Genomic DNA, 27,696 nt, shown 5'->3' on the forward strand with positions numbered 1-27,696 from the left:
CCTCCCTGGCACAGCAGGGGGCTCGATGCGGGCCGGCGCCCCCCAGGCAGGGCTCGGAGAGCCTCCCCGCTCGCCCGCCCCTTCCCCGCCGCGGTCCCGCAGTCCCCCCGCCGCTGCGCTTGGCCAGCCGGGCCGTGGCGGGGCGGAGCCGGGGCGGGTCCGCCTCGTCCTGGCAGCAGCCGGCGCTCCGCCTCCCGCGCCAGTCGCTCGGCGGCCCGGCCATCCCTCCATCCCTCCATCGGGCGTGCGTGCGGGCGGGCGCGGGGGCGCGATGGGGGGCCGCGGGCGGGGGTCGGCGGGGCCCGGGCGCGGCGGGGCGTCGGGGGCGCGTCGGGGCGGGGGGGCGGCCGGGCGGGCCGGGCGCGGCGGGGCATGAGGGCGGCGGGCGCGGCCGAGCCGGGGGGGCGCGGGCGCGATGTCGGTGCCGCTGCTGAAGCTCGGCGTGGTGCTCAGCACGATGGCCATGATCACCAACTGGATGTCGCAGACGCTGCCGGCCCTCGTGGGGCTCAACACCACCCGCCTCAGCGCCGCCTCCGCCGGCACCCTCCACCGCAGCACCGGCGTGAGTCCCGGCCCGCCACGGAGGGAGGGAGGGGGCCGGGGGGGGCCGGGAGGGAGGGGGCCGCTCGTGGCTGGGGGGGGGCGGCCTTGCTGCTGGGGCGGTTCCCGCAGGTGTGCCCCGCCCTGCCCCGCCCTGGTCCGAAAGGGAGCGGGGGGGGGGGGTTGTCGCCCTGCCAGGACTGGGGGTGGGGAGGGCTTTTGTTGACCCCGGCCGGAGTCTCGACGGGCCCCCCCTCCGCCAGTCGGTCCCAGAGTCCGGGCCGCGGTCTGGCGCAGGGGGTTGGGGGGGGGCGTTCCTCCAGGTGGAAGGCGCCTGTTGCGAAGGTGACTCTGTGCGTGTCTCGTCGGAAGGGGCTGGAGCGGAGCCAGAGGCGGGGGGGGGGGGCGGGGGGAGCCGCTCCGGCCGCCCTGCGCTGCCTGGACAGGGGAGTGGCGGGGGGGGGGGACTTCCTGGACACGGGGAAGGCTTGGTGGTGCTCAGCCTTCAAGGTTGGCTGTGGATGCAGCTCCCGGGGCCACCTGCCCTCAGTGCGCTCTCCAGGAGCCCACTACAGCACAAAGCCCTGGGGCAGTGCTCTAGGGCAGGGGTAGTCAACCTGTGGTCCTCCAGATGTTCATGGACTACAATTCCCATGAGCCCCTGCCAGCGTTGCTGGCAGGGGCTCGTGGGAATTGTAGTCCATGAACATCTGGAGGACCACAGGTTGACTACCCCTGCTCTAGGGGCAGGGGCTCTGCTACTTTGGCTCACTTTGGCTTTGTGTGGCTCGACGTCAGAGCTGTGGTCCCCCCCCCCCTTGCTGCTCCAAGCCCTTCTGGATGGGCTCTACAGAAGTGACAGTGAGCCTGTTCTGGTTTGTGTCCAGCGACAAAGAGCCCGCTTAGCAGCATGAAAGGCAAACAGGCACAAGCGTCACTGTCTCAGCACAGTGCCACGCAGGTGACTGGATCCTAGCTGCCCCCCTTCAGTCTTTCCCCAGAGCCCCCTGAGAAGGGAGTGGCATCCTGCCCCCCCCCCGGAATGGATGGGAAAGACTGCTGGGGAGCAGGGCGGGGTACTTGCGGACTGGAAGCCAAATAGGAGCAGGCAGTGATGCAGCGGAAAAGAAGGCAGAGGCAGCCTTGGGCTGAAGCAACAGAGGCAGCGCATCAAAATCAGAAGAGGTCTTAGTCCCTGTGCTACATGCCCCATTGGGCAGACCCCTCCTGGAGTCCAGTGTGCAGATCTGGATGCCTTGCTTCAAAAACGACATGGACGAAATGAAGAGGGCGCAGAGGAGAGCCATGAGGATGGTCTGGGGACCAACTTGGGAATGTTCAGCCTGGAGACGAGGACGTTGAGAGGGGACGGGATTGCTGCTTTACAAAGGTTGTCCTTTAGAGGAGGGCAGGGAAAGGTTCCTGTTGGCAGCAGAGGGTCCACAATAATGGGCTTAAACTATGTGGAAGAATGGCTAGATACCAGAAAAAACATTTTCAAAGTCAGAGTAGTTCAGCAGTGGAATGGGCTGCCTAAGGAGGTCTTCAAGCAGCAGCTGGACAGCTACTTATCCTGGATGCTTTAGCATTGAGCAGGTGGTTGGACTAGATGGCCTGAAGGGCCCCTTCCCACTCTAGGATTCTATGCATCTAGTTCAGCTATGGAATGGCTGCCTAAGGAGATGGGGAGCTCCCCCTCACTGGCTGTCTTCAAGCAGCAGCTGGACAGCTCCTTATCCTGGTTGCTTGAGGCTGATCCTGTATTGAGCAGGGAGTGAGACTAGGCGGCCTGTATGGCCCCTTCCAAGTATAGGATTCTGAAAAGCACCCATAGTTCTCATGAGGAGTGTATAACAAGGAGCTCAGATTTGTGGATGGAAAAGACACATCTACCCAATCTGCATATCTCTTACATGACTGCAGTGTCTACCTGAGAGTTTGCACCAGAGGAACCTTGACTTGCAGATCAGATGTGCCATCAACTATTCTCTTAAAGCATCCACGGCATGCTCACCTTGAACCACCTTGAGAGATGGGGGGATGCTGGAGAAAGCGACTGGCCCAGGGCTGCGTGTGGAGCTTTGGGGCTGAGCCTTCTCCCATGGAGCCAGTTGAGCCAGTGTAGTGTGATGTGGTGGCCAGATGGTCAGGCCAGGCTCTGGGACATCCTGGTTCAAATCCTCATTCTGCCATGGAATCCTTCTGGGTGACCTTGGGCCAGCCATCTTTTCTCAGCCACACAGGGCGGTTGTGATGATAAAATTCCGGAGTGGAGAATGATGCAAACAGCTTTGAGTCCCCATTGGGGAGAAATGTGGGATGCAATTAAGGTGAATAAGAGGAGAGTAGAGGATCCCTTTGATGGTCTTCTGTCATTGTGTGTCGCTCGACTCCCAGGGGGTTGGAGCTCTCCTGTCCTCTGTGGCTCTTTCCTATTACTTGGGGAACCATTGGACAATGACAGAGAACACCACTGGCCTCTCTGCTCATTTTTATGCTGATAGCAGAAGCTGTTCTTGAGTGCTGTTTGTGTTGAATTTTGGCTTTTTGGAAAGCACCAGGCACGTAGAGAGCTGGTGATCATGCTCTAAGGCAGGGGTAGTCAAACTGCGGCCCTCCAGATGTCCACAGACTACATGTCCCATGAGCCCCTGCCAGCAAACGCTGGCAGGGCTCATGGGAATTGTAGTCCATAGACATCTGGAGGGCCGCAGTTTGACTAGCCCTGCTCTAAGGTCTCTGCTAACCGGAGATGCTTCCAAGCCCCTTCTGCATGCCATGTGCCTTTACGGAGGCCAGGAGGTGAGGGCTCTGGGTGAGCAAACCCTGCCGATTGCCAGGGATCTCCCTTTTCCACCCACCGGCAGTATTCAGCATGGGAGGCAGCCTTCTCCTCAGCCTCCATCCATGGGCCTGGCAGTGGGGTTTGAGGAATCAGCTGGAGATGGAACCCCTTGACAGTTGGGGGGGGCAGCAGCCCGTTCCCCAACTGCATCAACACCATAAGGAAGATGTGTTTTGGTGTGGGTCTCTTTTGCCCTGCCAGTTGGTTCAGCTCTCCTTTTTGCAGGGAACAGAGAGACCATAAGGATGCTTTTAAAGTGGTTAATTATTTATGATGTTGTTAAAAAAAAAAGAGGCCCTGGAGGTGATCTTCAGAACAGTGAGTACTGGACAAATTTGGACATGATGCAAGATTGCAAAGAACCAGGCAGCAGAAAGGGCTGGGAAGTTCAAGTGTTTGCCCATAAAGGTCTCTCTGTCCAGTGCCATCCGTGCAGTGGTTTTTGCTGTGGGCACTGCCAGTGTTGGAATGAACTTGCATAATTTAGTTCCATCTGAGTGAATCTGGTCCTTTTCTTATACTACAGTTACGCTGTGAGGTGGTCCACTGGCATCCAACCCTTTTTAAAGGATCTGCTTACCCATCTGTGGGAAGGGAAGGTGTTTAGCAATTTGTCTGACAAAATGATTGGTTATTTGCAGGGCTGTAACCACGACAAGCTGCCTTTCTGCCAGCAGAGCAGGTCCTTAGCAGAAGCCACAGCTGAGTGGTAATTAAATAATGCATTTCCCCCAAAGTGGGGTGATCAAAGAGGGAGGAATTAACGACAGAGAACCTTCACGGATTTGGTGGTACGGGGTAGCAAATGTCTGTCTGGTGCATCAGCTGTGTAGAGCTCCAACCCAGGTGCGGATTATGCCTTCAAGGTTGTATCCCTCGTTAGCTGGTGTGAGTTGGCCTGCCAGCCCCCGCCTCCTCTCCTGCGCAGATAAACCAATTTCACAGTGGGTTGGCAAAAGACTTGCAGAAGCAGCCAGATGCGTGAGAGGTGGGGCAGGAGGTGCTGGAATTTCTCAGCCTGCCGGCTCAGCTCCCCATCTCTGCCCCTGGGACAGGTTTGCCACCCTGCTCTGGTTCTGGCATTGGTGTGCTCCATATCAGTTTGGTTGATGCTTCTGGTGTGTGGCTTGCCATTTGGTTCAAGGGTGTTTTACATAGGAACTGCAAGTGCTGGATGAGGCCATGGTCTGTCCCATCCAGCCCTTTGTCTCTATCATTGGCCAGCTGGACATGTGGGAGCTGCCAAGGGTGGAGGGGGGCACGTCTGAAAGAGAGCCATGCACCTGCTATTTATCTTGGATCATTAGCCCTGGGGGAGCAAAACCAAGGGGCCAGCCACGGCATGGGGCAGCTCATGCCTCTGCCGGTAATTCACTTGCTGATCTCCCCACCGACCCGCTCATCTGCAAAATGGGGGTAAGAACGACTGCTGTAAATATTGTTGGCACAGACACACATGAAGCAATTTGGACTGTGTAAGTGGAAGAGACATGGATTTGCCTTTGGCCACGAGCAGCTTCCCCCACCCCCCTCGGCTCCTCGGTCCCCTCCTTACTCTCTTGATTGCTGTTCTCTGGGTCTTTCTGGGGCTTCTCATCTTTGCAGCCCCTTCTGCAGTGAGTTCTCCATGCTGCATCTGAGACTTCCTCTCCTGTATGTTGAACCAGGTGTTGCCAACCAACCCTGAGGAAAGTTGGCAAGTCTACAGTTCTGCTCAGGACAGTGAAGGGCGGTGTATATGCACAGTGGTGGCCCCTCAGCAGACCATGTGTTCACGAGATGCCAGGACAAAGCAACTGCGCCAACTACTAGAAAAGGTAAGTGGAAAAATGGAGAGCACTTTATTTTTGCATGCAACTTTTAGCATAGCAATTTTAAGCTTTAAAAAAGGAAACTCGAGGTAGCCTTCATATGATTAATGATTAATTGCTTTGGGATAGTAAATTGTCAGTTATCTGACACATCCTTCAATAAATCAAATGTAGTTGCCTTATACTGAATCAGAGCATTAATTTTTGCCTCCAAGTAACAGCAATATGCAATCAAAAGTTTTCTAATCATGGTCTTATGCGGCCCTCCAGATGTCCATGGACTACAATTCCCATAAGACCCTGCCAGAGAATGCTGGCAGGGGCTGATGGGAATTTAGTCTGTGGACATGTGAAGGGCTGCAGTTTGACTACCCCTGGTCTAATATGAACCATGTACAATTTATAAACATAGTAAATGCTTTGAATACAAACGGAATTATTTTTTGACTTTGGGGCGCGAATAGAAACCTTATGATGTGACCATTTATTCTGATGAAACATCAGGTTTCATTTTCCTGAGCAGCAGGAGGGGCAGAGGGGAAGTACAGTGATGCGGCAAATATGTACCTGACAGAGACATGACCCAGCCTACGTTATTAGCCCAACTTCTCACCACTCAGAATGGTACCAGTGGGCACTTTAAGCTCAGTGTTCTTATTCTCCACTAATGATTTCACCATCTGACTGACTTCAGGGAGCCTTCTTATTTAAGCAGCCTGGGGGGAGGGGGGGATCAATATGCATGACCCTATCAGTTTCTGTATAAAATGGGAGGGATGTCTTTTAAACAAGGGCATTACACAGAGAAAGGAATTAAATCTCCTTTTACTCCTTGCTGAGCTCTGCTGTTATATTGTGATTTGAGAAGTTAGTCAAACTGTTGAAAAAGTGCCAAAAAATTCCTAGGCCATGGTAGGTGGGAACATCTACTAACCAGTTGCATTTTTAAAACCAGCCCCACATCCCTAATTCCCTAATATAAACTCCAATATTAAATAATTTGCTTCAAGTTTTAAAAACAAGAAGTCTACCTGGCTCTAATTTTATCATGTTTAGCACACTCCTAATTAGTGATGAAAGAGGGCTATTTTCCCCTCCTCTCCTCTCCTCCCTTCTGTCCCTCTTTATGGATGAAATGTTGCAAAATGAGGAATGGATGGGCAGGTAGCTGACTCCCAAATAGTGTGGATTTATGTGTAAGGCTGCTTATTTATCTGGGCCCAGGTCTCTGGCTACCCTCTGCCTCCGCCTCTATGCAGAGTACAGAGGGAAGTGAGCCATGGCGCACAGGCACCACAGGCTGTCCTGTTAGGGAGGAAGGTCAGGGTCCAGGTGCAGGCAACATACAGGAGCCTTGGTGGCACTGACCCTCCATCCTGTGCTGTTGTGGCTCAGCACCGCTGAGTAGGCAGGGCCAGGTGGCAAAGGGCCAGCATGAGGGCTTACCATGGAGAGCAACCTTGGGAGGTGGGTGTAGGTGGAGCTCAAGAGCCCTGGCAGCTGTTCCAGGCCTACACAGCTCAGGGCAGTCAGCAGAGGGCAGGATCTGGGCAGCCACATTGAGGAGGACTGTGGCAGGTGCTTGACCAGCAGACTCTTTTGCCCACTGGCCCAGAGCAGGGCAGGCAATGTGCCATGGTGGCTACAAAAGGGGTAGGCAGGAGCTGGAGGGCAAAAGGGGGAGGACTCCATGGCCAGGTTGGGCTGCTCTGCAGGAAGCCTTCCAGTGACTGGCTGAGATGGCACAGCTGTTTGGCCCTCAGGGTGCAGTCTGACACCTTTGGTTGTGCAGAGCAGAGGGGGCAGGGGGGCTGCAGCAGGGCACAGGTGGACAGGCTGTCACATCTTTGGCGGGGACTGGGAGTGACATGGGGGTGCAGGAGAGCATGGTGGCATCTGGTTGGCCAGGCACCCTGAGCTCCTTGGCTTACCTCCTGCTGGCTCTGTGTTTGGAGGAACTAGGAGAATGGTGGGAGGGAGAACCTCTGATTGGCCCTCAGTGGGTCCCCCCCTGAGGGTGGGTCCCCCCCTGAGGACTAATCAGAGGCCCCCTGGTGCTTCTCCTCAATTGTGATTTGTATTCCACCGTGAGCCACAAGGAAAGGCAGAGCACAAATATTTGAAAGAGCTGGAACTGAACTGTGGCGTCAATTCCTAAACTTCTTCATTTTTATCACTCCTGTTTTGAAAAATGCAAATTGACACTTTGCGTGTGAATTGCTTACCTTAACGTTTAAAGCTTGATCGTTTCAGAGGTTTTGATCTTTCAGGCTGCATGAAAGTGCCAAAAGTCAAATCCTAGATTCCTTTACTAGGTATAGTTAGCAAATGCAATGAAGCAGTTTTATACAAATCTACGATGTTGTATAATCTACCGTAAAATGTGAAATATTCTCATCCAGTATCACAGGACATTAAATTCTGATTATCCAGAAAACATCTGGAGAATATTTTATAATCACATTTAAAGACAGGAATTATGGGGATAAATTTATTCCAGATCTATAAGGCATACATTTTTCAAGGGTTTAGAGAAGATAGATTTGTTTGTTTCAGCAAAGCAACTTCGGATGGTGGGTTCAAGCCACAAAAATATCCTGGAAGTTAAAGGCATGCTGGTTAATTAAAAGCAGGAAAAGATCAAAGCCCCAAATAAACCTGCAGGGGGAAGGTTGGCTCAAATCACATTCTCTTTCATTAATTTGGTGCTTCAGTGTTTTCAAAGGGAGCAGCCAAGTGGAAATGGAAGGCCAGGATCACTCACATCCGGTGATGCTAAAGAGGCTGAGCAGGCAAGCAGAGCTGGCTGCATCAGAGGGGAAGAACAAAACCTCCATGTGTGTCTCTGCTTTACAGGGCTTCTCATGTAGTCATACTTGCAATAGGCCAGAGAGATCAGAAGGATTCCTTTGCATGCACAGGCCGTAGCCAAGGACAGAACTTTCTCTTTATTGTCTTTGCCCCCCCCCCTTATAGAGCAAGATAGGCATGTTTGCTTAATCTCAACTGCAAGAAACTAACTGCATTTGGTTTGCCAGGGGACACAAGTCAGGTTAACTCTGACTAGCTAATGCTTGGAAAAAAACTGCCATTAGGCTTTACCACAGTTCTGAGTCTGTACCATGAGAACCGCCTGTCTGGATGCTTTAGGATGCTTAGGGCTGATCCTGCGTTGAGCAGGGGGTTGGACTAGATGGCCTGTATGGCCCCTTCCAACTCTATGATTCTATGATCAGACCACAGCCCTCTTCATCCAGTATTCCAGGGGTGGTCAAACTGTGGCCCTCCAGATGTCCATGGACTACAATTCCCATGAGCCCCTGCCAGCGAACGCTGGCAGGGGCTCATGGGAATTGTAGTCCATGGACATCTGGAGGGCCACAGTTTGACCACCCCTGCAGTATTCCATTCCCCTTTGCCTTGGGGAACTCATATGCACTACAAGGATCTTTGAGATGCCACACAGAACCCCTGCCCCTCTCAATGGAGGTTCCTGGTGTGGGTCAGAGAAGTGCTCTTTAGCCAGCATTGCCATCTCCGTAGCAGGGAGCAGTGCTGTTGCTAGAGCAAGCTGTCCATTGGCTCTTGCTGGGGCCGGGCCCTGGGGCCTCCCAAAATGGGGCTCCAAACTGGCTGGTGGAGGGCAGAGAAGACTGCATTTCCCCCAGTGACTGAAAGCAGAACATTGTTCTGCAGAGGCCTTGATGTGAGTCAGTTGCAACAGAAAGAGAATCTTGTGGCCCTTCTCAAGCACACAGATTCTGTTATAGCCGAAGCTTTGGACAGGCAGAGCTGATCTGTGCCCTCCCACCGTCCATGCATTTTCCCTCTTAAAATCGAGGGATGTTTTTAGACCCTGGCATGTGTCCCCCTGATCCCGACCCCCGTGGGACTGAAGCTGTTCATTTATAGAGAGGAGTTCTGGGCCTCCTAAGGCGCATATCAATATGAAAGCAGCACAGTGAGATCATAAACCTAACAGCAGAAGTAGGATCAATACTGAAATGTGATAGAAATAGCAAAACCCAACAATCAGTAGCCTGAAACGATATTCCACAAAGCAGTCCTCGGTCTGGCTGGCAGCAGAGCATAAAGGCAGCCTGACAAGACAAGCCTCCATGCAACCCCTGGGCCAAAGGAAAGGTTTTGACGTGGTGCCAAAAGGACGGCGGGGTAGAGCACCAGACAAGAGGCCACAAATGTCCACAGGGATTTCTTGGTCTGCAAGGAGTAAAACCGGCCGAGGGGGCATCTGGAGGGTTTGCCCCATAGTCTGGCTTCCGCTGTGCAGTTTGGCCCTTTTGTTTTTCCGCATGGCTCCCCACCTCCTATGCTGTATGGCAGCACTGGGCTGGATCTAATTTGGAAAATGGGCCTGATTTTTAAGATGGGCAGCAGTTCCAATGGTGTAAGGGGTGGGCAGGGGGGGGGGGGAGATGAGGCCACCTGCTTTTGATGGCCAGTAAGAGGCAGAGGGGTGATTTGATAGGGAGGTAATGGGTTGGGGGCTTGGGAAGGGAGCCCCTTCTCTCCCCTGAGTGAGTCCTTTGGCTCCACAAACCAGGCCCCTACACAATTTGGACCCGGCTGGGGAACCCCATGGCTGCCTTCCTCATATACAAATAAAAACATTAGGGTCTGCATGTCAGACTGTACCACTTGCAAACATTCTTGGTGCATGAATACATCCTATCCTACCCTATGAGCCACATAAAAGCTGACCTGTTTCAGTTTCTACAGCCTTACTCGGTGGTTACAAATACATTAAATATACATGATGCACATGCAGAGCATCTAATCTATTTTTCACAGCCAGCTGTTGTTCTCTCCTATGCTGTGTGGTTAGGCAAAGCATTTCCTTCTGCATAAGGCCATGGGTTCTTTATGGAATCCTAGAGTCGGAAGGGACCTCCAGGGTCATCTAGTTGAACTCCTGCACAAGGCTCTATCTTCTGGATGAGGCTATGTCCAGGGCTATTGGAAAGGTTGTACCATCACAAGCCTCCAAGACACCCCCCACCCCCTTGGTGGTGAAAAATACGAACGTGTGTTCTGGATATTGAATGTATTTGGAGCCAATGAGGAGGGCTGTAGAATCCAAAATGCATCTGGTTTTATGCAGTTCGTAGGATAGAACATCATCCAACAGGAGTGTTTGCAATTTCAACAGTCTGACGTTCATACCCCTAATGTTTTGAACTGTACATGTGAACACTATATAATCAGCATTTTATTTTTATTTGTTGTACCTTGACCATTTTGACACAAATTGGAAGCTTTTGGAATGCGCTTGCTTCCCGTCTTGTGTTGTTTGCCTCCATCACGGCTCATCTGAGCCTCAGACAGCAAATTTGAGGCCGATCTCTCCCTGGCCTCTGAGAGGCTGGCTAGGCAGGAAGGGAGCTTGTGCCCCTGAGGAAGCTGCATTCCCAGGTGGCCATGCTCAGGATCATGACGGTCTTTCCCATTTGCAACTGTCCCCAAAGTAGCTGCATGCCAGTCTCAGAGTTTCAGTTGCCTTCCCCATAAACTGGCTGCTGTAGAAGCCAGGCTGGGCCCCTGAAGAGCTCTTCCTGTCAGCTGTGCCTTCAACCTGGTGTTTTCCTTTCTGTTTCATTCCCCCTTCCCGGCCAGGTACAAAACATGTCTCAGTCAATAGAGGTGTTGGACCGGCGGACCCAGAGGGATCTCCAGTACGTGGAAAAAATGGAGAATCAGATGAGAGGGTTGGAGTCCAAGTTCAAGCAAGTGGAAGAGACTCACAAGCAACATCTGGCGAGACAGTTCAAGGTGAGCGGCCTTCCCCAAGCCCTCTTCTTTGAGTGGGAGTTCAGTGAGAAGGGAGATCAAGGCACCCAGCTCCAAGAGGCTGACAAAACAAGCTACAATTTTAAAATGTCCAGATGATGCCTGTGATGATTGATCTGGCAATTTTTGCCTTTTAATCCAGGTGGTTGAGAGAAATAGGACATCCCCCCCCCATCTGCCTAATACGCTGATTCCCACCTCCCTCCCCACAAATCAAGCTATCGCAAAGGGCTGGCATTTCACCCAGCCCTGCAGCTGGGACATCATGATGTGATGGAACAGTGCCTGGGGGTGGGCTCCATGGTGGGGCCTCCTGCTCCATTTCCGCAAACCAAGCTGCTGCTCAAAGCATAGGCATACCCCCACTGGATCAGTTGTCAGACACTGTGTGACAGTAGGGGCTCCAAACCCTGCCCCTCAAGCTGCTCCCTTTCCCATTTCCATTCCATTTGGCCACGGCTCTTCTTACCTTGCTGTGAAGCTGGCTTCCCATTGGCTCTGAGACCTAAGTGTTGGATGATGAGGTGTTAATCCTGAACGCTCCTTGCTTTTGTTAGTTTCACACCATTGATTCTTGTTTTGTTCCCTGCTAGGAAGGGTGATGCTGCAGCCTGGGCCTGGAAGCCCCCTGATTAGGTGCACTGACCATGTCTCTGTCTTTGGAGATTTTACCAGGCATTAATTACCCTTCACTCTCAAGCATATACCCTCCATCAATAAGGGCTAGGAACTTTCTTTTAAATTAAAGTTATTCTTCTCAGAAATCTGAATTCTGCACCACTTCTTGGTTCTGCAGGTGTGTTGAGCTTTCACACCATTGCAGTGTGCCTACAGCCTGTAATGCCATTCCCTCCCCCAAAAGCCAAGATGTCCTGAACAGCAAGGGTAGTCAACCTGTGGTCCTCCAGATGTTCCTGGAATACAATTCCCATGAGCCCCTGCCAGCGTTTGCTGGCAGGGGCTCATGGGAATTGTAGTCCAGGAACATCTGGAGGACCACAGGTTGACTACCCCTGCTGAACAGAATACAAGGCAGAGGAGAGAATGTTTGGAAGCTAGTGGAATAATCAACCAGTGCTGTCAGGAGTAGCCGCTTTAACAACATGCTTAATTCAATTCAGTGTAATGTTTGTTTTTGTCTTTGATGAGCAGTGCCCAGAGCTTAAGAGAGTCACAGGTATAATGTCGTGCCATCTGTGGCTGTGGCTCCCATGGAGACAGCCACAGTGAGCCACGGGAGAAGGGAAACATGAACCTTCTAAGACTCCATAACAATCCAGAGGAGGCTGCCTGCTGCCCCCCTCCCTCCCTTGGGCCTATTATGCACGGCTGCTAAAACAGCAGCATGGAGAACGCGGAGGAGGAAGAAGCGAAGCAAACCGCTTACGCACGGGACGGAACGCAACGGCGGCAAAACCCAGAGTAGCCGCTTCTGGTTGTACCCTGGTCCCGGGTAGCTCCACTTTCTTCCGCATCTCACTAACGCGGCTTTTTCTGCGGCATACGTTGACTCTGCGCCCAGTTGCCACCTGCAGCGTGCATAATTGGTGATTTTAGCCGCCGCCATTCCACCCTGAATGCAGACCTTCCACTCCGTGCATAATGGATGATGCACAACTCCAGCCTCTTTGGGATAGATTCCTTCTGTCTCATGTGTGATTAGACCTTTCAGCAATATTCTCAGCTCTGGGAGGAGGCTGTCCATTGCATCTCTGCATGTTTCTTTTCAGGTCTTTCCTCTTTCCAATCTGTGCAGTCCTGCAAAAAACAGTCCATAGTCGAGTGGGTGCTTGACCCATTTGTTGGGTCAAGTCATGAGTCTTTGCTGAGTGTGAGTCAGGAGTACAGAATTCTGACTGAATGTGTGTTGCAGGCTGAAGCAGAAGCACACATAGGGAGAGGTCATCCAATACAGGGCAGATCTGTTCTCTTCACATTCTGACAGGAAGCTCTCCCATCATAGAATCATATAATAATAGAGTTGGAAGGGATGTCCTAGGTCATCTAGTCCAACCCCCTGCACTATGCAGGACACTCACAACCCACTGTAACCTGTAACCTTGACCCTTCACAGAATCAGCCTCTTCGTCAGATGGCTATCCAGTCTCTGTTTAAAAATCTCCAAAGATTGAGAACCCACCACCTCCCGAGGAAGCCTGTTCCACTGAGAAACCGTTCTGTCAGAAATTTAGAATTTCTTTTGAAGTAATTTCAACCAATTGGTTCTGGTCCGTCCCTTCAGGGCAAGAGAGAACAACTCTGCTTCATCCTCTATATGGCAGCCTTTTAAATACTTGAAGATGGTTCTCAGATCCCCTCTCAGGCTTCTCCTCTCCAGACTAAACAGACCAAGCTCCCCCAACCTTTCTTCAACCTTTCCTTGGTCTCCAATCCCCTCACCATCTTTGTTGCCCTCCTCTGGACATGCTCCAGTTTGTCTACATCCCTCTTCAACTGGGGTGCCCAAAACTGAACACAGTACTCCAAGTGAGGCCAAACCAGAGCAGAGTAAAGCAGTACCATCACCTCCCGTGATCTGGACACGATATTCCGTTTGATACAGCCCAAATTCCCATTTCTTTTTTTACCACCAAGTCACACTGCTGACTCATGTCCAATGTATGGTCTACTAAGACTCCTAGATCCTTTTCACACATACTATTGCCAAGACAAGTCTCCCCCATCCTACATTGGTATATATGGGTTTTCCTTCCTAAATGCAGAACTTTACATTTGTCCCTATTGAATTTAATTTTATTCAGTTTAGACCACTTCTTGAGTCTATCAAAATCATCCTGTATTCTGATTCTGTCTTCTGTTGTTTGCTACCTCTCCCAGTTTAGTATTGTCTGTAAATTTAATAAGTACCCCCTGTAATCCCTCATCCAAATAATTTATAAATATGTTGAACAACACAGGCCCCAGGACAGATCCCTGGGGAACTCCACTTGTCCTGTCAGCTTTGAGCCACAAGAAGTGTAGGAAGCTCTAGGGGTGGGCTGGCAGGTTTGAGCATCCCACCCTATGCAAAAAGGACTCCTTGCACAAAGCAAAACAGCCCCTCCACAGAGGGGGAGCCAAACCTTAGTCAGCTGGGACTCTTGTTAATGGAGTAGAGTCCAAGTGTGGGGAGAAACACCAGCGCCACTGGCAGCAAGACATTCCCGCTGGACCTTGAAGATGGGAGAAATGTGCAGCAAGCCCCTCTGTCCACCCCTGTGACTAATGGCCAGGGACATCTTCCTCGTGCCATGGCCTGGATGCACCCTTCACTAACTCTTTTACCAAACTTTCCTGAGAGTGGCCAGTGCTGGCAGGGGCAGGGTTGGGTGTGGTGGAAGGTTGCCCCCAGGCCCCAGCATGCTCCCAGTGGTATCTCTGGAAGGGGCTCCAGCTAAAATCCACTGGTTTTTGACTGATTGGTTTTATTGGCTTTTATTGACTAATGGTTTTATGGAAGGCCCTGCCAAGGCAGGCTGTGAGTAGCTTACCTGCTGGCACAGTGAGACAGGCTGATGGGAAGGGTCCAGCTTCTATTTGGCCTCTTGGACCCACAGAGGGGCTTTTGGGCTGAGAGAAAGGCCTATCCCACAGCCTGCTGTCCACTGGAGCACCTACATGCCCTCTTTGCCTGCCTGGTTTTCCAATCGCTTTCATGTGTGTGTGAAATGCAGCCATTGGTGGAGGGGGGGTATGGGGGATTATTGTTGCTGCCACAACTTTTGCTGCAGAGATGTGTCGCACCCCCCAACACACACACATTGTGAAATGAAGGCTCTGTGTGGGTAATGGCCACCGGCTGTGATGCTGCCCGTTTTGACTCGGGTGGCAGCCAGAAGGGTTTGCCTGGAGGGGCTTGTGGGCAGAACGGAGCCGGGTGCAGGGGGCGGGGTCTGCCAATGTGCTCTCTTGCAGGCAGGCAGGCTGGCTGGCTGGTGGGAACTCCTCTTCAACAGTGTCTCATTTTCTTGCTTGCAGGGCTAACTTTACAGAAATTTTTACTATGTCGCACTGGCTGAAGAAGCTGTTCATCCCCCCCATGTAACCATGAAAAAAGAGGGCAGAGAGCTTTCCCCACCATCCTTTGAGTTCTTCTTCTTGCTTTGAGTTTTCTTTTTCTCATCTTCCCCACTTAGCACCGTTCTCAGCACAACTGAGAGCACTTCCTTTGCATGTAACTGTCGAGATGCATCTCATGACTTCTCGTTTTGGAAATCCTTGTCAATGCATTTATTATTATTATTATTATTATTATTATTATTATTATTATTATTATTATTATTATTATTTTATGGAAAAGAAAAATCCAAGAATTTGTGTATGTGATCTGAAGCATGTAACCTTAAGATGTTGCATTCTAAAAACAAAAAAAAATTCTAAATAAAGGCCTTTTTCCCAAATAAGACGTTGTCCTTCAGACTGTTTAATATATTATATATATATATCTATATATAGATATAAACGTATATATTGATATACCCTTCCACATTTGGACTCCCCGCCCCCGGTCCCAGCATTGATAATACTAATAATGGTGCATGGGCAGACAAGGCAGGGGCAGGGGCAGGGGGGGCCGGGTGTTGCACGCAGACCACTGAAACCAAGCTTATTTTGACCTTGCAGGCGATAAAAGCGAAAATGGAAGAGCTTAGGCCCTTGATCCCAGTGTTGGAGGAGTACAAAGCCGATGCCAAATTGGTTTTGCAGTTTAAAGAGGAGGTCCAGAATCTGACGGCAGTTCTAAGCGAGCTCCAGGAGGAAATTGGCGCCTATGACTACGAAGAGCTTCAGAACAGAGTGTCAAATCTTGAAGAGAGGCTCCGGGCTTGCATGCAAAAATTAGGTAGGCCATGCACACGGAGAAAGGACGAGCTCTGTCCACGTAGGGTCCGTGCGTTCTTGGGCGAGGAGAGCTGTGTCTGCAGGGCACCCGGTGGGCCTGCGGGGCCAGGGGTTTAACGATGGGACCCTGGACGTTCAAGACTGCCCTTGCATTGGTGCAGAGTGCATCTCCCTCCCTGCTGAGTCCACGCCCTTCTGGGGTCAGGGGAAGGGGCTCTAGGTCAGGCTCTAGGAACAAAGTGGTGGCCCTGGAGGGGAGGCAGGCTTTGCAGAATCCTGCGGCTGCTGGCGCCTGCCCCCAACAGCCCGCTCTGTCCACCAGAGAGTGGATGCATGTTGCAGTCAGTGTTGCATTGGATGGAGGTGGAGGGAGGAGACATCTGCTGTGCAGAGGAAAATGGGAAGCCTGTAACACTGCTGCACATGCACAGCCCTGTCTGGAGGACACTCTGCACATCCCTGGGTAGCCAGTCTGCAGTCCCAGGCGCCATGTGCTTCGAGGTCAAGGGTCTCCTTCTGAAAACAGGCCAGACCAGACTTCTTACCATACTTAGAAGGGCTCTGGCTCCCTTGGGTTGGTTGTGTGGAGGGAAAGGAGCCCATGCACTGAGTGTCTTTAGCCGCCTGCATCGCACTGCCCTTTGGGGTGGGATTGGGGGGCCACACATCAGGGAGGAGACTGGGAGGGAGGTCGACCGACAGATTGTGATGTGGAGTCTTCATAGGCTGGAGGTTTCAGAGCTGAAGACGGCAGCGGGGGTGGGTGGGTCTTGATGGCCGTGGGAGTTGGGGGCAGCCTCAGGCCAACTGCGCACACTGGCAAGGCTGTTGCCATGGGGTTAGGGCTGGGCAGCGGGTGGCTGCCAATCTGTGGATGAGGCAGGGGCCTCCGAGGTGCCCAAAGCCCTGACCAGGGTGAAGTCCCAGGAGAGGTCCCAGGTCCACTTCCCCGTGTGCTTCGGTTTGGTAAGCAAACAGAAGGGGGGAGTCAAAAACCCACCCGCCTGTTCTTTGAGCTATGGCCCAAGGGGCTTAACTCATGGCAGTCCTGGTGTCCTCCTAGGCCAGTGGTTCTCAGCCTTCCTAATGCCGCGACCCTTTAATACAGTTCCTCCTGTTGTGGGGACCCCCAGTCATAAAACTATGCAAGTGTTCTTTCACAGAAATTAAACCGAAACAGAACAATGGCGTGAAAATCCATTGTTCATGAATGTAGATAAATTGTTTTTTTCTGGGGTTTCTCAGTTCAGTTCTGCCTCTTGTCCCACCGTGCCCATCTCGCTCTTTTCTGCTGCTCCAGACAGACAAACGCTCTATCTCGATCTACCCCGCAAGGCTGTTATATAGACGGCGCCCCCCCCCTGGCCAAGCAGCTTGCCCTGCCACACCACCTGTGAAAGGGTCATTCGACCCCCAAGGGGGTCCCGACCCCCAGGTTGAGAACCACTGTCCTAGACAGTTTGGCTGGGCCTTCCTTGACTGAGTGTCACCAGGTGCAGGGATGGCGTGGCTTGAATGTCAGAGGTTCACACAAAGTGCTGATGGCCGAGATTTGGGGCAGCCTCCATGTGAAGGTCAGGTTTGCTGTAGCCACTGGTCAGGACAGCTAAGTGGAGCCTCCATACATAGTGGCAATGTACCTCTGAGTTTGAATATCTGGGATGGAGACTCAGGTCTCTTTCTTCAGCAGCTGTAGTTGCCAGCCTCCAGGCATGCCCTGGAGATCTCCCAGAATTGGTACTTATCCCCAGACCACAAGAAAAAAATGGCTGCCTTTCAGGGGGTAATGAATGGTGTACGGAGGTGTACGGAAGACTCTTCCCTTCCCAGATTCTCCACACATTGGGCAACCCCGCTGGTCTGCGTGCCTCGGGGGTCTGGCCTTTCAGCCACGAGGGCCCCCTGCGTGCTGCTGGCTGCGTGAGCCTTGTGGGGCTTCCTCTGAACCCTCGGTACAGGCCAGGCCTCCCTCCTTCTGCTGCCACTGCAGAGGTCCTAGTCCATCAGCGAGGTCCAGCTGCTCCAGCAAACAAGGGGGGTGGCTGAGCAGAGCTATGTGGAAGGCAGCGGTTGGAGACCCAACATCCAGCATGTGGCGCTGAGGGCCAGAATGCACATGTCCCCTACCCGTTTTCATTGGTGGTTTTAAGGGGGACTGCAGAGGGTATTTCAGACGGGGCGCTGCCTTCACTCTGGAGGGGCTGGAGGGGCCCAGTGTTGTGCTCGCAAAGGTGATCCCTGATTGGCTGGGCTGTATTTTGTTTTGCTTTGTTTCAAGTGGCACCAGTGCAGAGCTTGGGGGGGGGGGCAGTCCTGGGAAATAAATAGGATTGTGATTGGGAAAAGGCCATTTGGGGGAATTGTGATGTCACTCCTTCCCAGGAAAACAGTTCTGCAGTCCTACCAACGTGTTCCTGAGGACTTTGGGGAGGCTGGTGGACTCATGGGAATGGACCGTTTGCTGAACGGTCTGGCCTGCTCTGTGCTGGAGCGGAGCCTCGGTTCTGCCTCAGGATCAGCCTGTGCAAAAGACGAGGGCCCGTTTTCAGTCATCAGGGCAGCGTGGGCCACGTGCCCCCATTCCGGGGATCTGGGTGGCATGCCAAGAGGCCTCTTAAGCAGCGTGGGATGGGCTTTGTCCCTGTGCCTGTCAGCTTGGGGGGCAGAGCGGTCTGCCATATGGGGAGGAGGGCTGAGCATGCCAGCCTCTCTTTCTGCTTGCCATCAGCCAAATATTTCCAAATTTGCCCAGACATGGAGAGCCCGACTGAGACTGTCTGGTGTGCCGCCTGCCCCCTTCCCTCTGTGGCACGTCCCTGCAGGGTTTCCCCCTCCCCCCACAACAACATTGGCTACCAGTTGCAGTGGTGGCAGAGGGAGGGGCACTGCAGGTGGCAGCCGCCCCTCTGAGGGCTCTCCCAAGGGCATGACAGTGCCCACATCTGGCATTCCACAGGTCATAGGAGCGCTCAGAGCAGGAACTGGCACACCGCCCCCCCACGGGAGGGAGGTTCTCCCAGGCTGTGCACCAGGGGAAGGCTCTGGCTTGAAAACCCCATGGGTCACCCACCTTACTTTGGCTGTAGAGTGACAGTGCTTTCCACCACCATGCCCCACTCACTCCAGAAGCCCTTCCTCTTCAGCTAACATCAGGCAGTCTTTGTGCCCTGCTGAGAACAGCGGCTGTGCTGTAGCATCACTTCCCTCGTGGATTGTCTTCTCTACACAGGAGAATCCTGTTAGGAAACTAAATCTAAGCAGAGCCCCATGTCCAGGGTTGGAAGGATGCAGTCCTGAGGTCCTTGGCCTGGCAGGAGCCTGCAGGGAACCCAGAACAAGAGCACCCCTTGCCTGCATGCAAAGTCCTTGCCCAAGAACAGCCCCCCCCCCCAACATCAGATGGTTCCATTGCTGGATCTCTCTTAGCCTGAGGAGGGTTTTTGTCCTAAAGTGTAACCAAAATTGACCCTCTTGCAAATAAGCCCCGTTCCTCAGACACGCTGAGGGTGTTTGCTTATCTTTAGGCAAGCTTTGTGTCCCATCTTTCGGCCCGAGCCAGTTCCCAGCTTAAAACAAACTGCAGTTTTCCAGGCTGTGGTTTTGGCTTTTATGTCCAACATGTAACTTCTTTACCCATTTGATGGATAGGCAGCAGGTGCACTTTCTATGCTGAAAAATCAATAGACCTGCCTGGCCAGGTTTCCAAAAAGTCAGACCGGAAGCCCTTGGTCTGACCCAGGAATGCTCTGCTCCCTGGGGGCTTTCTGCAGCCCATGCAGCCCCTCGAACCCACTTCCACATGGGTTGGAGCCATCTTGCCCCTCATGGAGCCCTCTCCCCGTGCCTTGAGCACAGCCCCTCTCTGGTCCAAACTGGGAGTGCCAAAGCCCAGAGAGTGGCAGAGCTGTGCCTGTCTGGTGATGACAGAAGTGCTCCTCCTAGCCCCATGGCCCATGCCCTCCTCCTGGCTGGGCCTGCTGACACTCAGCTGCCCCAGGTTGGCTCCAGCAGCTGATAATCGAACCTCTGAACGAGGCGGTTTCATTGCCAGCTGTCAGATCTGCCTGCCTAGAGTTTCTCCAAACCGTGGCCAAGATAACAGCCCTCAATTGGTGGTTATTATTGATTGGTTGGTTTCAGAAATGTGTGCATGCCTCCTACATGAGCTGGCACGCCAAGCAAAACTAGAAATCTGAAACTGTAGAAAACAACATCCATAAATTGGTCATATTAAAACTAGTCATAGAAAATACGCAGCAGCTGAAAACAATGGTCCTGCAACAGACCTCAAACTAGACCCAGATCCTAAAACTGCTCAGAAGAACAGATCCCATAAGTCAAGAGAAATGTTTTGACCAGGGGCCCGAAGGGCCAAAAATAAGAGGCTGGGAAGCATCTCAAAGGTGACCACTTCACTTCGAGGTGGGCTGGAGAAGATGAGGGGATTTGGCTCTCCAGGTGCCTCCTCTCTGCCCCACCCCACAACTTTGAATTGTGCCTGGACATTTATTTATTATTTGACTTATATCCCACCACTCTCGGCCAGGTTAACTCGTGGTGGTTTACATTAAATTAAAACATTAAACATTTTAAAAAATCCCCAACAATGTGCTTAAAAACAACTTACAATACAATCCCATAGACATCCCATGCAGAGTCCTGCCTCCAGATCTCAAGGATGTTAATCTGATGACTTGGTCGTCATATTTTGGAAGTTGCCAGACAGTTTTCTGCAGGTGAGCTCCTGTCAAATGCATTACACTCACCTACCTGAAGGGAATCAAAGGGTGGTTTGTGGCCAGGATGCCTGCTAGTGGCATGCAGTGCTGGTGAAAGGTGGCCTGTGCCACGGAGGAAGCTATAGGCTACGATCCAGCAGCAACTTCAGCTAGGAAGCTGCTCCTTCTGCCTCCAGGACGGCCTGGGTCCTGACTTCAGCACTCTGCACATGTTCAGTTGCTACAGGGGTAGTCAAACTGCAGCCCTCCAGATGTCCATGGACTACAATTCCCATGAGCCCCTGCCAGCATTCGCTGGCAGGGGCTCATGGGAATTGTAGTCCATGGACATCTGGAGGGCCGCAGTTTGACTACCCCAGCTACACACGATTTCATGTGCGCCACGGTTATGTACTGCCCAGGGGAATGGGTCCGAGGATGAAATCTGTGAGTGATTTTTGGACGGCGTTTCAGGCCCTGAGTGCGAAACAGCCGTGAGAGTGTCTGCCTAGGATTTGGGAGAGCCCCCTGCCATGGAAGAGGGCTGCAGGCCCTTGGACCCAGTCTGTCCTTCGTCACAGATAAAATGGAGGCGGGCGACACGCTTTTTTAAGCAGCAAAAGATCCTCACCAGGGATACGGAATAAATTACATAAATAGCTAAAAGGGAAGAATGGTCAAATGCGAAGCACTGTTTCATGTGCCCACTGTTGTTGTGTGTTGCCAAAAGCTGTCATTGCATGCCAGTGGTCAATTCCTGTGCCTCCCATGTGCCTAGTGTGGAGAGGAATTGTCCCTGGTTGCAGGTAGCAACTTAAAATATTGAGTTGGTTGAGAACATTTACTGTGAAAAGCAGCAGAGGAGAATTGGGGGGAAATGTGTTTCATGTATGTGAGGAGGGGGGGGGGCTAGAGCTGCCTGTGGCTGCCTGCCATGGGGGGCCTCTTCCTGTGGGCAGGCCAGTGGTTGGCAAGAGGGCAGGGGGGGCAGCAGCCAGAAGTATCTTCTCAGTGTGCTACCTCTGAAGGGAAGGAGCTGGCGAGGGAGAGCGGCTGCAGCACTCCTGCAGGGGTTCCAGCCGCTGCATCAGGTGACTTGACAGAAGAATGTCGGTCCCCTCCCCTGGTCCCTCCGGGAGACAGGCAGCCCCCCCCTCAGTTATGAGTATTTATTATTTATTTATTATTTGAATTCCACTTTCCATAGACTCGTGGTGGGTTACATAAAAGATCGATAAAACCCCAATAAAACCAGTCGGCACTCCCCTTAAAACAAACCCATGAAGGCGGCATAATCCCTCCACTACCCTCCCCCAACCTCATCCCAGCCAGCCTTGGAGGGCGGGTTCCCATGATGTTAAGCATTGCCCAGAAGGTGGGCCCAAGGTCTTCCTGGGCCCGGCCTCAACCAAAGCCCTGGCGGAAGAGCTCCCTTTTACAGGCCCTGCGGAACTTACACGGCTCCATTAGGGCCCTCAGCTCTTTCGGGAGCTCATACCACAAGGTTGGGGCAAGGACCGAAAAAGCCCCAGCCTGGGTTGAGGCCAGGCAAGCTTCCCAGGGGCCAGGAACTGCGAGCCCCTCATGGGACCCCACACAGGAGTTGATAGGGGCGCGATAATTCTTCCCCCACAGTCAACCTCTGTGTCCGGTTCTGGAGAAAGGAGCATAGCCATTGAAGGGCTGCCCCCGAACGAGGCAATCACTCGTGGTCGACCATGTCAAATGCGGCCGACAGATCGAGCAGCACGGGTTTGACCAACCCACCCCGATCCAACTGATGGAGGGGCCTGCTTCCCTGCCGGGAGAGGGATTTGGGCTTTTGATTCTGAAAAGGGATTCTGAAAAGCCACAGTTCAGTTCGGGAAACCTTCTCTTGCACATTCATAGCCAGATGTTAGGCCAGTCACAGGTAAAGCTTTTAGCTATGTAGCATGGTGTGTTGGACCATCCCGACACTTGCCTGTGACATGCCCACCCATGATGCCCAATGCCATTGGCCTGTCACAGCTGGGCCAACAAGCGTGCAAGGCGCACTTGACTCTGGCATGGCATGTGCATGCAGAGAAAGGCTTGACCGTCCCCCAGGCCTCCCGTGGGAAGTTCTGTTTTTAAAGGGAGAGCGATCGGGTAGGGGGGATGTGCACCAGTTGGGAGCTGGCTACGCCCTCTGCGAATAAGCGTCACCATTGTCTGCTTGCTCACGGTAGTCTTTGGCTGTTTTGCAGCCTGCGGCAAACTGACAGCAATAAGTGACCCGATCACAGTCAAGATCTCTGGATCAAGGTTTGGCTCGTGGATGACGGACCCGCTGGCTCCAGAAGGGGAGAACAAGGTAGGCTTGCAAACCACGGGAGGCACCACCTGCTGGGCCCTAGAGAGGCTTGTGTGGGGCCTTGAGTAGCAGAGTGAAGGAGGGACGGAGCAGAAATGTCCAGCCTGCCATTGGTATCCTGATGGACATGAAACCCCTCCTGGAAAGGGTCAGAACTTTGGCAGCCAGTGTCCAACCCTGGTCAGATGTCTTCCCATGTTCTGCTCTTTTTCTGTACTCCAGTGAAATCACAGCTGACAGGTAGGTTTGCGGGGGTCTTTTTGGTGTGGAGCAAATACAGAGACCCTCTAGGCCAGAGGTGGGCAGCCTTTTGCCCCGGGCACAAGGAAGTAGGTGCACTCACCCTGTGCAGAGGTGCACCTCTACATTAATAGGTGGAGGGTCAGGAGGCAACAGGTGAGCACAGGCAGCATCCCTGAAAGCACATCTAGGGAACGCCAACAGTTGCTGTGGCAGGGAAGGGCCCACCCTACAGGCTGAGCAAGAGGACCCTGTGGAGGTGGCTCATCCCTCTCGGGTGCTCAGAAGTCAGGATGGAGGAGCCTCACCGATCAGGCCCACCTGTCAGGAGGGCTCAACTGTGCCAACGGAATGAGGGGGACTCTGCAAGATCAGGCCGGTGATCCAGCCATCACATTCAAGGGATGCTCAACAGAAAAGCAGGAAAGCAGCAGCCCTGCCACAAAATCCAGAGGCTCACTGCTTCTGTTCCTGGAGGTTCCGTTAGGAGCTCCTCCATGAATTTGCCAGATGCATTTTTATTACGTTAGTCATTTAGGTACTCATCTGTGCTTCATTTCCTGCCGCCTTTCTGCCCAGCCACAGGACCTCGGAGGGGTTGAGCATAACAAGGCCATATTAAAAAGTCATGTAAAAAATGTTAAAGATTTGAAACAGAATGAACGGTCACAGTGAGGGATTTGGCTGCCCTTGCCCTCATTGTAGAGGCCTCAGCAACAGCAGTCTGCAAATGGAGGGGGAAGACAACCCAAGATCATTGGGGGGCATCTGGTTGCCCCCCCCCCATTCCCAGAGGAAGTTGCATTAGCAGCCACCCGCTCTGGATTTTCCACTGCTCCATGCTGGAGTCCCAGTTTTGCTGCAAGTTTTCTCCACGGAATCACATCCTGTCTGAAGTGGTGTAAGAAGTCACCTGGGCCCTCTCTGTGCTGTTCTTTCCCATGATGACTACTTCAGCCCATCAGCCATCCCTAAAGCGCATTTGTGACCTGGTCCAGGGGTAATCAACCTGTGGTCCTCCAGATGTCCATGGACTACAATTCCCATGAGCCCTTGCCAGCGTTTGCTGGCAAAAGCTCATGGGAATTGTAGTCCATGAACATCTGGAGGCCCACAGGTTGACTACCCCTGACCTGGTCCATAAGTCAGAGATTGCAAAACAAAATGAAGATCCAGGCCCTTCAGGACAACCTGACCCCTGCTCTCCTGCTCTTTCTACCTAGCATTTTGTCAAAGGGAGTTGCAGGTGCACCTTCTCTAACATGGCTTTGTCTCTTTGTGTGTGTTGTATGCGCAGGTCTGGTACATGGACAGCTATCACAACAATCGTTTTGTTCGCGAATACAAATCCATGGCCGATTTTATGAACACGGACAATTTCACCTCTCACCGCCTCCCTCATCCGTGGTCTGGGACTGGACAAGTCGTGTACAATGGCTCCATCTATTTCAACAAATACCAAAGTCACATAATCATCAAGTTTGACTTGAAAACTGAGACCATCCTTAAGACTCGTAGCTTGGACTACGCTGGCTACAACAACGTCTACCACTATGCCTGGGGCGGACATTCAGACATCGACCTCATGGTGGACGAGAATGGCCTTTGGGCCGTCTATGCCACCAATCAGAATGCGGGGAACATTGTCATCAGCAAGCTAGACCCCAACACCTTACAAAGCATCCAGACCTGGAACACCAGTTACCCCAAGCGCAGCGCTGGGGAAGGGTTCATCATCTGCGGGACCCTGTATGTCACCAATGGCTATTCGGGAGGAACGAAGGTGACCTATGCTTATCAGACCAACACATCCACTTACGAGTACATAGATATCCCCTTCTTAAACAAATATTCTCATATTTCTATGCTGGACTACAACCCCAAGGATAGAGCCCTCTATGCCTGGAACAACGGCCATCAAATACTCTACAATGTCACCCTCTTCCACGTTGTCCGATCTGATGAATTGTAGTCCACTTCTGTCTGGAAAGGAACTGAATGCATAACCGAAACAAGCAAGGAGATAAATACATGCTCTGTGGAAATGCACCTATTCAAGAAAATAAACACAGAAAGAAATGTTAGAAACAGAGCAGCTACCAAAATGTGTGAGCCAGAGGTCAAACCAGTCTTGAAAACTTGCAAGATCAACACTCATGTTTCCAATGATGATGGAATTCAGAGGTGTTACAGACAATGCAAAAGTTAAAATAAATCACTTGTTTGCAGCTGGAACTGCACTGGAAAAAAAAACACTTTTGAGGGTTTTTTTGGGTGGGTGGGTTGGCTTGGTTTTTTTCCCCCTCTTATGTTCCAATAGCAAAGCTGTAGTTATATAGTACAATGTAAGGCAATGACTGTTGGGAATTTATTGTTGGGGTGGGGTAGGGGAAATACAGTTCTTTTCTCTCTTTTTTTGGTAAGTTGCATGGCCATTTTCGTACATCACAACCAGTTATGATGGATGTGTGGTTTGTATTTGGAAATATTCTGTTGATTCATGTTGGCAGTGAATGATTTTTAAAAAGAGGTCAAAGAGTTGGACCTGCCATTCTGTTGGAGCTAGCGCCTGCTCCTCCTCCCCCCCCCCCTCTGTTTTATGTCACCTTTAGAATAACTGTTTGGAGACCCAAAGTAGCTAATGGATCTGTGTCTTTAATAGCTGTAAAATTTTTGAAATTTCCAGTATATACTATGAACAAATTGTTGTACCCAAATATTTGTTTGAACTTATGTATCCAGCCAATATCTTGTACAATGTATGTCTGTTATTAACCAGAGGTGGCAAAACTTTGTATGTCCAAGTTTATGCAAATGAATGTTGTAAATGCAAATAATGTCATTTGGATTAATAAATGAAGGTTTCATATCTTAACAAGAGCACTGCAGTATTTCTGTCATGCACATAATAGCGGTTTTATTGAAGATTAGAGATGTAACCCCCACAAGTCTTGTCAAAACTATTTGCCCTTGACTGTTTCATCTTAAAGACCACAGATTGGTTTCAGATTTCACTGTAGACAAAACCGTTGGCAGTACATTTAAATGCAATTACCCTTCTCATAGAATGATAGAATCATAGAGTAGGAAGGGACTTAACATTTAAGATATGTAAGAGTCTTGGACTATGTTGCTCAACATCAGGGTCATCTTCTGTCTCCTAGGGAAGCCCCTCATTGGGTCTGTATGTGCTCAGGCCAGCTACAGACATTTTCTTCCTAGCTTCCAAAAACTCCTAAAATGTTTGGTGCCCTGCCCTCATAGCTTTCCAGTTTATTGTGCTTCCAGCATCTCATGCCCCACTTCTTTGGTTCCTTTCTCATTGCTGTATGAGCTGGAGACGCCTAGCAATTGTTCTGGAGTGAAAAGGTTCTTCATCATACTTTTCAGCTTTTGTTCAATTCTGCTTGGGATGGGCAGTTGTTTAATCACCTCCACAAGAGGATTAACAAGCCTGGAGGCATAATTCCTGATGAAAACCTGCCAGGGTTCACTGGCCTGCCCATGCTGGTCTTCTCCGTCACTTTGTCTTTTGGTGCGAACCACAATTTTGTCAGGATGACAGACTAGAAAACAACAACTTCTTTGAAAAGCAAGCGTTTATTTCTTAGCAGATCTAACCAGGACGATTCAAAGCCCAAACCGGCTTACAGAATCAAAACGCAATTCTTATCCCCACTTTTCCCGCGCAATTATTTTCATACACATCAAACAAAACAGGCTTTCTGCAAAACAGGCTTTCTGCAGGTGCTGTCCGGGAAAGTGTCCAGTAATGATAACATACACAGTCTTGACCTTGGAGCACCCAGTGTTCCTACTTACTAGGACAACAACATTTGTTACACTGCTGAATAGCGAGCAGACAGTTCAGGGCTAAAAGACAGACAAAGAAGATGGCTACAGCAAGGCTAAGACACAGTAAATCATGGCAGCAATCAGGGGATTCTAACAAATTTAAGGAGTGCTGCAAGGTCTCAGAATGGGTGTAGCTGGCTTATGGCCACCATTCAAACTCTGGGTCACCTGAAGTTCCATTGCTACAGCTCGGCCCCTCCTCCTGGATGCCTGCAGCTCTCTTAATACCTTTTGTGTTGCACCCCACCCCACCCCACCCCACCCCACTCATGCTGTCTCTCCAAACTGCTTACAGCTGGGTCCGGTGCCCACTTCTGGACATTGAGCCCATACCTGAAGCCACGCCCTTCCCTTAGCCTCTCCAGGGCTTTGGAAACAGGATTCCACCCCCTCCTTGCGGCAACCCAGGTCACTCTCTCTCACATAAGGATCTCGCTGGCTGCAGCTTCGCCTCATGAATGTCTGCCTCTGGCCATCTCATCGATCGGGACCTCGATGGGGTGGGTATTCCCCAGGTGGGGGACCCCCTCTTCATCTTCCTCACTCCAGGTCCTCCCTGAAAGCTGAATCTATCTGTGGTTCAAACTGCGTGAAGTTGGTTAGTTCAGATGCACCTCCCAGCAGCAGCAGAATAGCCCACCAAGCCTTGGCTCCTTAAGGAGGCTTATCAGTTAGCAGACCTTGGGGAACTCCCATACC

At 51.8% G+C, this 27,696-nt stretch overlaps 1 protein-coding gene across 2 annotated transcripts in view; it reads left to right on the plus strand.

The window, feature by feature from the left end:
- OLFM1 (olfactomedin 1) overlaps positions 1-26,020 on the plus strand; it is a 47,095-nt gene extending 21,075 nt beyond the window's left edge. Inside the window, exons 1-6 of one of the 2 annotated variants that reach the window (XM_077305272.1) lie at positions 365-565; positions 5,056-5,205; positions 10,834-10,989; positions 15,631-15,850; positions 22,796-22,902; positions 24,440-26,020. In XM_077305272.1, the coding sequence (XP_077161387.1) occupies positions 416-565; positions 5,056-5,205; positions 10,834-10,989; positions 15,631-15,850; positions 22,796-22,902; positions 24,440-25,114 (1,458 nt within the window). In that variant the 5' untranslated portion in view covers positions 365-415 and the 3' untranslated portion in view covers positions 25,115-26,020. Of the gene's footprint in view, positions 1-364; positions 566-5,055; positions 5,206-10,833; positions 10,990-15,630; positions 15,851-22,795; positions 22,903-24,439 lie in introns of those variants that run through there. The other variant, XM_077305273.1, reaches the window with a different exon arrangement.
- The last annotated feature ends 1,676 nt before the right edge of the window (positions 26,021-27,696 follow it).

This window comes from Paroedura picta, chromosome 12, assembly GCF_049243985.1.
Source record: "Paroedura picta isolate Pp20150507F chromosome 12, Ppicta_v3.0, whole genome shotgun sequence".
NCBI lineage: Eukaryota > Metazoa > Chordata > Lepidosauria > Squamata > Gekkonidae > Paroedura > Paroedura picta.